General features: G+C 40.1%; 1 protein-coding gene across 1 annotated transcript in view; it reads right to left on the bottom strand.

Moving 5' to 3' along the window:
- SLC9A3 (solute carrier family 9 member A3) overlaps positions 1–624 on the bottom strand; it is a 54,750-nt gene extending 54,126 nt beyond the window's left edge. The window contains exon 1 of the mRNA XM_062568501.1: positions 426–624. Within this exon, the coding sequence (XP_062424485.1) occupies positions 426–624 (199 nt within the window). The remainder of the gene's footprint in view (positions 1–425) is intronic.
- Between the last annotated feature and the right edge of the window lie 11,557 nt (positions 625–12,181).

Here is a 12,181-nt window from a genome sequence, read left to right as displayed (position 1 = left end):
GAGGACAGCATATTATAAGCTAGAGCAGACATAACTGTATAAGCAGCAGGGTGCAATCTCCATTTCACTCCTGTAGGAAGCCTTTCCCAACAGCAAGAGCAAGGCAAAGTTTTAGGGAACATGAGGGTTTGCAAGAAGCCAGGCAGAGAAGTTGCAGTTCCAAGCACTGAAGATGAACCAGGTAACCCTCAGGGGCAGGTGGAGAGGGAGGAGGAAAAAAAAAAAAAAAAAAAAAAAAAAAAAAACCCACCCTGCTAAGCACAGTGGAGGGCAGTATTATGAAATCAGGACAGAGTACAGTAAAACCCCTGAAAACGGGTCAGTGGACTCACGATAAGCTCTCTTCATTTACGTGAGGTGGGAGAAGGGGAGGCAGGGAGGGGAAAGGAGAGAACATATGTATTAAGATATAACTCCGGACTCACCGATTTTGGCCAAGCTGGCCACCAGTATCCAGAGTATAATGACATAAGGGTCCTTGACGTGATTCCACTTGAAAGAGACGATGGCGAAGCTCTGAGGCTGGCTGCTATTTACAGGGCTGCCCGAGCTCCGCTGCCCCAGCGCCGCCGGCAGCAGGGCCAGCAGCCCCAGGAGCAGCCCCAAGCAGGGAGCCGGCCCCATCGCCCGGCCTCGCAACTCCCACGGCCCCTTCCCGCAGCAGCCCAGACGCGCCGCGGGGCTCTGCGCGCCTGGACGGGACGGCCGCGTCGCAGGACTCTGCGCGCCGGCGGATGCTCCGCGGTGGGGCTGCCGCCCGCCCGCACCTGCCTTTATTGGGCGGCCCCGAGAGCCGTGGGTGGAGCCTCCGCGCCGCGCCCGCGGAGCCGCCGGCAGCTCCGCGCCGTCCCGCGGCCGCGGCCGCGCCCGCCCTCGTGCTGCGGCGCTGGGGTCCGGCCCGCCGGGCGCCGAGGCGCAGCTTCCCTCGCCGCTCGCGCTTCTCTGCGCCGGAGAGCAGCGCTCGCTGCCCCGAGCGCCCCGGACAGCAGGCAGGGCTCGGCTGCGCCCCCACGTCTTAGCTCTTTGCTATGATCTGCGGTGTTAAAAATGTTCTTCCATATGGTTACAACGCGAAGTCTGTCGGCAGTCTGTCACCTCGCCCCGAAGCCTTCTTGCGCGCTGGCTCCATTTGCCTGATCTCCTTGCCAGTGCGTATCATGCGCGGGAGGCAGGTGGAGGCAGGACAGCAGCAGCCTGCAGTGAAAAGGCAGCGCAGCGGCGCGATGCCGGCGAGCGGAGCTCAGCGCACCTTCCCCCGCCGCCGCGCCAGCTCCCCTGCGTGCTCTAACGCAATCACACGTGCACGGCGTGTGTGGCTTGCGGTGGAAAAATACCACCTCTCCATCTTCCTGACGCGAGAGCGGGTTTTGTCAGGAGCTCAGAAATGAACTTGATAATCTCTCCTGCCAAATGTTCAGAAGATAAAGTAACAGCTTTGATTATTTTAATCACTTGGGATAAAAGCAAGGTACTTTGGGGAAGCCTAAGCGAACTACGGTAAAAGCCTGCACAGACACTCTATAAATCAATTAACTGCTCAGTTAAAACAATGAATTTGCATGGCATGTCATTGCTGCAAAGGGTATTCTTCAGTTAAGAAACTCAGGGAACAAAGTTCTACTAAGTTAATTCACTGAAGACTCAGTTATAACCTCAAAGCAAGTGCTAGTCTTGCCTTGATACCTCTCATCAAACAGCAAAATATATTGAATTTTTTATTTCCCCTGCTTGTTCATTACTTAAGGGAAAGAAAATTACATGGGATTTTTTTAGACTTGGAGCTAGTCTGAAGATGGAATTGACAATTTATTAGGAAGCAGCACAGACAGTAACGTACTTTCTTTACATCTAGAAAATGTTGTAGACAATGTTTTGATGCCTAACAACTAAAAAATTACCTTTACTATTGCTAGCTTTTTTTTAGGAGTGAGTTAGACACCTAAATACCCTTGCGAGTTTGGGTTCTAGTTTTTTAAAAATTTTTTAATGGCTCTGACTAATCATAGAGTAAGATTTTTGTGCACTGCCTTTGTGGACAAAACTATAGTTGGGAGGCAGTAAGTAGCTGCTGATCATCTCTGTATCCTAAATTGCCGAGACCCGTAGATAACAGCAGTTCCTTGCTGCCAGCATCAGTTCCATTTGCTGGTACTAGCCAAAGGGGACCTTTACTGGAAACAAGCTGTTAGCACAGTTTTTAGTATCTTAATTTATTCCATCACACTATGATCAAATATCTCGCTTTAGCTGCAGCTGATAAAAGGGTACCACAACTGCTATAGCATTCCAGCTTATGTACATAATCAATCTCAAATCTACTTCCATCAGGAAAATAACTGCATTAAAAACAAACTTGGCTGTTGAAAGTGTTGAAGCTAAGTGTTAGGACAGATGAATCAAAGAGTGTGAATACATGCAGCTGTGCTAGAAAATATGAGAAACCCTCCAGTGGACCCTTCCCATAAACAAGTGAAGGCTAACACTTCATTTGGAGGAGCTGCAGCCAAAACCATGCTTCTGGTTGTCCCCAGGCAATACTCCACTTATGGCAGCAGTGGCAACACAGACACTAAGTTACATAAGAGCTTTCAGTTTCCTGATATCAGTGGATATAATGCTGTATTAGCAAGCAGGAAAAATGTTAGCGATGTTATCTTAGCATAGACATGTGCTGAAAGAGCAGTCCACTGAATATATACATACACATGTACAGAATGTCTACTTGCACATTAAGAGCAATCTCTCATTAAAATAATAAGTTTGCATATATATATTTACTCATAGATACAATATTCTTGAAGGTCCTTTGTGGAAGCTCTCAAGTAGTTTCCTAAAGTTTCATTCTATACCAGCAACAAGTAGCATGAGCTTCAGCACTGTTTGCCATAAAAATCTCCTTCACACAACTGCTGATACTTCCTGACTCTCTGAAATAAGAAATAACAAATTTAAAATATTACAAATAGATCATTTTTGCTTATTATAAAATACTGGCTGGCACCTGAGTGATTTCTTTTATAAATAAAAAACTCCAACATTGCCACTTCTGGGAATATTGTGTAAATAATTGCTTAGAGTTTTTGAATGCAATTAGTAGATCTCATACACCCTTCACATGCTCTGTGTGTTGCAAGTATTAATCTTTAGGGATTGTTTTAAAGATGAGCTAAAAGACAATTTCAATAAAAAGGATAAATTTAAATCTTTAAAGTTACATTAGTTTTCCCTGGAGAATACAGACAGGTAAAAATCCGAAAGCTGACATATACAGACAAAGGTGCTTAAATGAGGTGAAATTAGTATGTTCCTGTGGAACCCAGAACTTCTATAAAAGAAAATAAATAAATCTAAGTGAAGAATCTGCAAACGAAGTGTGAAAATCTCCTGTCGCAATGTAAATGACCATCACCATTCTTGACTTCCCTCAAGGAAATGCACCGTTTTCATATTAATGTCTATAAAATGCGTAAGTAGGTGAAGTAAGATTTTGAAAGGAATATCATTCCAGAGAATATATTTATGCCATAATTCCACCAGCAGTTAAACAGTTGAAAAGAATACTTATTCTTGTGAATGGCATTGCACCAACATACCTGTACTTTTAATATGATGTGGGTTATATGCAGATGAATGCAGAGCTAGATAAATTTATAGTTAAAGCTATTTGATGCAACAACTGACATTGCGCCAATTTCTCTCTGCATGAAATGAGTGCAGTCGTATCAGTTTATGCTATAAAGAGTTAGACAAATGCTGCTAACTGAGTAATGTTGCAGAATATTATGTTACAGTATGATGAATCTGAACCTCTCAAATGGCTGTGAGAAGCAATATACTGTTACAACCCACGCACATTACTACAAATTTAAGCGGACAAAAAGAAGGATGGAGTGGGCCATGTGAGTCAGATGGAGAGAAGGGTGGATTTTTTGGCTAGAAAGTGGTATGTCAGAGATTTGTGTGATTTTTTTTCATGACTCATTTCAATACATGACAACTTGGAATTTTCCAGGACAGAAGACTGAGTGGATTTTTAACCAGACCCCTCATTTTTAGTCCCATGTCTTTCTGACACCAGATACCTAATACATTTTATCATCTTATATTCAAAAAAATATGCTTTTATAAAAGGTCATCTATATAAAAACTCTTCCTTATTTCACTTCCTATTTTAAAGATCATTTTTCTACTATGTGTTAGGTCTTTCCTGGGCTTGGTACTGGTCAAACATGGAAGATAGCATAATCCCTAAATCTAGATTTAAAGACTGTGGAGTTTTCATCTTTTCCAACCTACGTCTTCCACTCTCCTCCTCTTGCTCTCATACTGTACCCTTCACATCCCCCCTTTTTGGCATGCCACTTCTGTTCACTTTCTCTGTACTCCTGGTCTCTGCCTTCTTCCTTTTCATAAATCTTTTCTGCCAGTGCTTACCAAGAATCCTAAATTCTGAGATCTAAGAAACACTCAACGGCTACTGGTGTATGAACTTTCATCCCAGTCCTTAATCTCTCATATGTCTTGCTCTATATACCCTCAAATCCACCTTTGTCATGTTTCCCTACATATCCTTTTCTCCAGCTACTCACAGCAGCCAGACAAAACAAATGCATGTACTAGTCTCAAGACACAGCTTGCTAGTGGTTTATCTGGTCCTAAATGAGTATAAATTTGCTGGTCTTTAAAAATAAATTGTTATTTTGCTTTGTGTCAAAAACTCTGATGGGTGTGTGTGTGTGTGACAGAAGTCATAACCACAGATTTCAGACATAAAGTTAATAAAAAAAGCAATAAAAGTGCATCTCTCTGAACTTTTTCTGTAGATAAGTATTCAGCATTCTCTAGCTTAACCTGAAAGGGAAAGCAAAACAGGGATGAGTTGCCTAGAGGAAAAACAAGCACATGTTAAGTAACAAAAGCAGCTAAACAGTCTCAATTTCTAGCAAGATAATTCTAGTGTTGTTTCTTCCTTCTGTATCTAGGATCAGATGCTTCTTGACCTTAAGTTTTGGCAGATCTACAGCAAGGGAGTCTTTCCTGTTTATTGAGTCTCCGTTCACCATAGCTCTCTGAGGTCCACAATTCCCACTTCCCATGCCTAGCTTAACAGATTGTGCATTCACCTTAAAAGGTCCAGCTGGTTTTACCTACAGCAGCTACAGAATTCAATTTGACCTTCCCAGCACTCCTCTTTTGCTAGACACATAAGACGTTCAAAATCATCCATGATATCTCCGGGCCACTTTTCCTCGAGACTAAGTGGGAGTGTCTCCTGGCGGGGGGGGGGGGGGGGGTGTCCCTAAATTGCCTCCTGCTGTCTGCAGAGCTGGCAGCAGCTAGTTGTACAGTGATTTTCACTTTTTTGTACTGGTAGGCTGTGGAGTGGAAGTGGAGGCTCAAAGCTCAGCTACTGCAGTGAATTACCCGTTGCAATTTGAAGCCTCTTCCAGCAGAGGGAGCGACCCTGCAGCCTCGAGCTGGGCGGGAGCAGGGCCTGCTGCAGCTACTACCACCTGCGGCTTGCTCGAAGCTCCCTGCTCCTACCTCCCAGACACCCCTAAAGTCAAGATGCCTGAACTAAGGTCCCCCTTTCTCATTACACACGGAGTCTTCCTCTGACATGTTTTTAGGAGGCAGCTGAGATTTCATGAGAGCAATATTTGTCTTTTATTCCATTCACCTAAATTGTGAAAAAGAGAACAGTGAACCCTGGCTGATGTGTAACAGTAATCATATAATAATCAGAAGCAAGTTTGAACTTAAATAGGATGAACTAAAGAGTCAAACCATTAAACAGATTAAGCTGCAAATAAAATCTGCCCTGACACTATTTATGGCTTAAGGAATTGATTCTGGCAATTTAAGCAACAATAAAGGCATAAATAACAGTCACTACTTCCGTGTTTACGCATTGTTTTAAACCTGCAGATCTCTAAGAAGGATGTTATTAGAGCTTGTGGGGAGTTTTACTGGCTAATTTCAGGTAATTGAAATGGAAAACTTTAATGAGAACATACATGTATTTATGAATGTTTTGTTAGGATCAGAATGGGATTCCTAGTCAAAACCACAAAAGAAGAAAAAACTTCAGAGCTAATGATAACGCCAATAATGCACCTAATTCAGTCTAAAAGCATAACAACTTGAACCTCAAAAATCTCAGGCAAATGCCCTGGTCTTAATCATAAGTTAGCAGAAATCAGGATGGTTCTTTTTTCATTTTGTTCTATATTGAAACAAAAGCAACTGTTGCAACTTCAATTGCCGAGCAAAATAGAACTCGTGTTTTCTATCATTTTGAGCTTTCTAAAATATTTACGATTTCAGTACATGAATGTTTACACTAATGGTGCTAAAAGTTATAATGAATTTGGAGAAGTTTAAATGTGGTATTTCAAAAATCAATTTGAAAGGACTGCAGTACATGTCAATTGGACAGTCGTGGAGCTGGAAGAGACAGTGGCTTTTGCTGTTGATGTGAAAAGTGACAGCAATTCTTTGAGGTAGGAGGGTGCTCTGCCTTGAATTGAGGGAATCTGAACTGGATTGCTGTTTATCATCTGCAGTTCCAAAGGCCGTGAGGTGAAGCAAGCGCGTGGCATGCGCTTCCACATTATGAGAATAGCAGCCATAAAGTAAGACCAATAAATTAATGTATAAACAACAAGAGGGATTTTTTCTAAATATGCAAAATATTTTGACACTACTGTATTTAATAATTAACTTCAGGAATTCAGTTTGACAAACTTCTGCTGTCTAGGAAGGCTTGATCAGAGTTAGCATTAAATTTAAGAGTATATAAAATATCTCATGTTTTTAGATTCAGTTAAGATATGGAAAAAAGTAACTGCAATATGGTAGCTTTACAGTGAAAACAAGAAAGAATTTTCTTCAAAATTATTATCATGAAGCTGTACAAATGGGCTTAATAAAAATATGCAGTGGAACATGGGTTTGTCAGTCTCACGTAATTTAAACTCTCTTCCAAAGTCTTTCTTGTTCTCTTTCAAAGTTTGGACATTGGACAAATATTTTTGGAGGTACAGAAGGATAAACCTCACAAATCCCAGAGGAGAGTTCACTCTGCTAGATGAAAATAAAAATCCACATAATAAACAAGTAACTGGGAAGCAAAATCTTTCTAAAATTTAATGGTGGAGTGACGCTGGAGGCATACTTCGGTGTGATGACAAGGAGACACACTGTATCTTTGGGAGCTGCTGGAGACCTTGTGCCCAAACTTAAGGCCCTTCTGCCTCTGGCTGCACAGCCTCACTGCTTTCTGTTTGCTTGCTGGACCTTTGGTAAGCCATTACATCTCTTGGCAGAAAACCAGTCCATCAAAAAAATGAATAGCTTTCTACCAGGTTATTTCATTGTAACATTGCACCTGCTACAAGAGAGAGAGTGGGAATATTCAGACAGCGCGGGAAAGAAGTGGTGACTGGGGAAGGCAGCTCATTTGCCATAAAATGACATTTTAAGATGCAATAGCGACAATATCACCAGGAGAAATGGGGACCACAGCTTGTGCCCTCCCACCCCTTCTGAAGTTACCATGTTGAGCCCCTCCTGTTTTACAAGTGGCTCTTCTGGCAAGTTGTGAATATCGGATACCAGTGGGATATTGTCTCAAATGCTTTCTATTGGTTATGAATATTCATATGATTTATAACCTGTATTTCATTAGACAGTTTATAACCTATTTATTCTTGTGTCCGGATTGTCCTTTACCACAGTGTGCTGATCTTTTTTACTCTATAACAGCAACGATACCCTATTTCAGCATTTCTTTTGTTAGCCTAACCAAGCTAATTTGCTCTCATGTGACAAGCTGTCCTATCCCCTGACCACCTGAGGAGTCCTTCTTTGCCAAGAAGTTTACAGCTTGGATTAATCCTGCCTGAACACAGCTCAGCAGGCCTGCAAACAGGTGAGTCTTTTCTAAGGCTTTGTAAGCTGGCACCAACACTTCCTTATCACTGCAGAAATGTACCCCCTGATATGTGCTGGAATGGTCCTTGTTGTTAACAGTGGCATCACTGAAGCAGTCACAATACTTATCCTGAAATCAAGTAATATTCCCAAGTCCTATTTTTTGGGGGAGGATTTCCCATCAATGAACTTCTAACTGTTGACTGTTTTATTGGCATTGCATGATCTTTTATTTCACAGAGTGGACTTCATTATGTTCATATTGTTTGAGTCCTCAATGTCCTTCCAGTGCAGTCTTTCTCTCTATGGACAGTGATCCCCAATAATGCATTATCAGCAATTCTATTCTGGATGCCAGGATTATTGATGAAAATATTAAACAAGATGGATCCTAAAGTATAACACTGTGTTATTCCTCTTTTGCCCTCCGTTCAGCCTGATTATCTCCCCCCTTTCAATAGTACCTGTTTCCAGTTATATATGTTCTGAAAGAATACATAATGCTATCGCAGCATGGTACACACTAACAACCGAGGCAAAATTTTCACCATCACAATTATCTGAAAAAAAAGATTATATCAAGTTAAAACAAAATTAGGCCCACATTTTTAGCAAATTATCAGCTCAATAGATTTAACTATTTGAATTCTCTAATATATATGTATATTCTCTTATATTCTCTCTATAGTATTCTCTGGTGGTCCACATATAGAACCAACAACTCTGTTTAAAAAGAGTCATTCATATAGCTTGATTTTCTTCTTAAACCAAATTAGAATTTATGACAGCTTGGGAAACCCAAAGTCAGCAAAAGCTGCTATGTCCAAGTTGAAGAACTGTGGTTTCCTATAGATTTTTTCAGATTTATGAGAGAGCTTGGAGCCAGGTTTGAGAATAATCACCCAGTTTTGTTTTGTTTCTTTAATGAAGTGAATCTACAATTTCAAATGATATGGTGAACTGTTCTAACATCTCACCACTGAGGTGTTGAGAACTTGCCTAACATCTTCAGAGCAGGAAGTCTCCACAGCTCCTGTCCTTCTCTACTTCCTTGCTGCTGCAGTTTGCCACTTACCTTGTTCTGGCTTTAACAGTCAACAGAACCCTCCTGGACCGGACACAACTCCTAGCCCAGCAAAAACAAACAAACAAACAAAAACCCAACAGAATAATTACCCGCTGAATTAGTGAGCTTACTGCTCTAAAAAAGATCCAATTCCTTTGCCCAGAGCTGGATATCTCATATTATGGAAATAAATCAGGGCTGGATGTCTCATATTGTGGAAAGGAGGAAAACTAGATGCAAAGCAAAGAAAAAAAATCTTTCCGTTTTGGCAATGTTGAATAGTTTAATTCAAATTAAATATAAAAAATTATGTAAACTGCTTTACTCCATTGTATTCTCCAATCTTACAAAATTTTTATTCCCTTCTAAATGTTTATTAAAGAAAACTTGGTCTGTCTTTTCGTTCACTGAAAGTCCAGTTTTTTTTTGAAATGGAGCAGTCTATTTTTACCAAAAATGTTCTTCTTAAGACTGCAAGAAAAACATTTAGTTTTCATATTTGATAATAAATCCTAAAGAGTAGGCCTATTATGTTTTTATTTCCCCCAAAATAAAGAATGTTTAAAATGCTCAGAAATGAACTAAAGCACTATATTTTGTCAAGTTAACTTGTGAAGTACAAACATATTCCCTAAAGCCTCTCCCATGAGAGTGTTTTTAAGACCTACACTTAAAAGGCATCAGCTAAATTCTGTTTCCTTGGGTCACTTGCTTTGTTAGTGTCTTGCTTATCCTTTTCTTGCTGTGATCATTGTAGTTATTAGGTGCCCTGCAAAGCAAGCATCAAACATTATTGTAAGGTGCCAGAGAACTTACCAATGTTGATATTAATATCAATACAGGATAGGAAATAGTGGATAAATAAAGCTTGCATTTCTACTTTTGCTTATTAGCTTTACTTCATTGAATTTTAATTGTGAAAATATAAATCACTGAGAAGCACAGCTAATGCTTTGATTATTGAGATTCGATAGAAATAATCTTTTACTACTGTTTTTGATAACATCTTGAACATATGATCTCAACATACCATATGCTTCACATTCTTCTCCCCTTAAACAAATGAGCAACTTCCTTAACTTTATTTCATGTCCATTTTTACTTATTTCCTGTGTTACTAGAAGTCTCCTCCATTTATTTTGATCTCTAGAGAGAGACAAAGAGAATGCTAGCTCAGCAGTGCAGTGTTCTGCGTCTAGAGAAAAATACACAAGCTACCTCAAGCATCATTTCTCAGTTTCCTGGCTGAGAACCAACCGTGAGAGTCCAGATTTTGAGTCACAGAATAAAGTCTTGGTTTCTGCTAAATCAGTTAGCATCATCTGGTGTAGCATCATGCTCTGTGCTAGTAACTTTGTAACAGGTATTCTTATCGCACTCCTCAATGTCAGATCGGGCTGAATGTACCCTTGGCATGTCAAAATGGCAAGTACCTTGTAAAGCAAGCAAGCTTACTAGAAGCCGTATCTATAATCCAGTATAAACTAATGTCCAGTTCAGACATGTGTACAACACACATATATCACAGTTTGTGTTCTTTAAATCAGAGATCTTCCTGAATCTCAAGGAAGTCATGTTTCTGACTCAAAGGAAAGATTTCAGCCCTCTGGCCTTACTTGCAGAGTTCTCTGAAACTGTCAAGAGAAAGGATAATGTCCCAATGTGGGTGCTGTGACACTTTGAGATAAGCATTACAACCTTAATGCCACTAAAAAGTAGATCTATCAAAATATAAGCAGTGTGAGGCAAAACATATCCATGTTGCATATCAAATGATGTAATTATGTTAATTAATTTATTTGGATTTCTGCATTATGATACTACCTCTTTGAATCACCAACCTGACTGATCACCATATTTAAGGATGAATCAAATGGCTTGTCATGTCATCTCCTTGCTTATACAGCTTTTGTATCTCTAGAACAGATTAAATACTCATGATTATCAATGATGATAGATCTACAAGAAATGTCAGTAAAAGCCTTTGTTTCTCATTCCCTCTTGAGCATATGCCTTTTCTTTCCCTCCCATAGGAAATTATAGCAGATTAAATTCTGGTCTCTTTGCATGTAAGTAAGTGTATCATAATTTAGCGGATGGTATTAAGATCACAGAATGGTTGAGGTTGGAAGAAACCTCTGTGGATCATCTAGTCCAACCCTCTGATCAAGTAGGGTCACCTAGAGCTCTCATCCTATCACTGAGCATGAGACATTCAAAAAGTCGTGTTTACTTCTCAAGTACATCAGTGAGAGAGTGGCTATAATGGTTTGCAAGTTGTGGGAGAGAGGAAAGAAGAAGAGGTTCTTCAATGGAAGGAAATTATTGAAATTCTTCTGATAGCCTAACCCATAATCTGCAGAGGAAGAAGTCACTCCCAATAAGTGACTTCCAAGGCACCTTGAAAACCTGCAGGCTGCCAAAATTGTAATAGTGGTTGAAAACCAAAATTCAAACAAAATTCCAACAACAAATACACAGTGTGTAGAGAAAAGATGCCAGAGACCTATTTATCCTGTTCTTGAACTCTTCATCAGGCATCAGCTGTTTGCCACTGTCAGAGAACTGGGTGACTTTTTGATTTCACCCAGTATGGCCTTTCTTAATATGATCCTTACCACCCTGTGACATTGAGCTCTAGCAGTCTTGCTCATCTGCAACTTTTAAAGGCAAACTTTATGACATAATAACTAATCTAACAAAGGAAGAAACAGGCTAAGCAGCGTGTTTCTCATTTAAAGCAAGGTATCAGCCAAATATTTAGATGTAATACACAGAATAAATGAGAAGTTACCAGGGAAATAAAGGGCAACATTACCAGGTCTCTGAAATAGAATGCAGTAGCATATGAACAATGCAGTTCTAAAAAATAGTTGAAATCATAAGCAGAGATAGTGTTTACAAAATAACTGGAATGATTAGGTGCTATATAAGCAAAATTCAGTATGAGAGATTTTCATAAAAGAAGTAACCGTTTAAGCCTGGAGATTTCTAAACAAACAACAACAACAACAACAACAACAAAAAAAAATAGGATGGATTTACAGCTATAGAACAGAGCATTTTATTATTTGCAAGAAATGACCTGGCACTGATAAGCACCGACTAACACCTTTGTTGTTCTCACCTCTAATTTCTGGGATTGTAATTTTGCACTGAATGATCTTTTTCTTCTCATGA

This window comes from Rhea pennata, chromosome 2, assembly GCF_028389875.1.
Source record: "Rhea pennata isolate bPtePen1 chromosome 2, bPtePen1.pri, whole genome shotgun sequence".
NCBI classification, from domain to species: domain Eukaryota; kingdom Metazoa; phylum Chordata; class Aves; order Rheiformes; family Rheidae; genus Rhea; species Rhea pennata.
The sequence above is the reverse complement of the archived record's forward strand: the minus strand, read 5'-3'. Positions and strand labels throughout refer to the sequence as shown.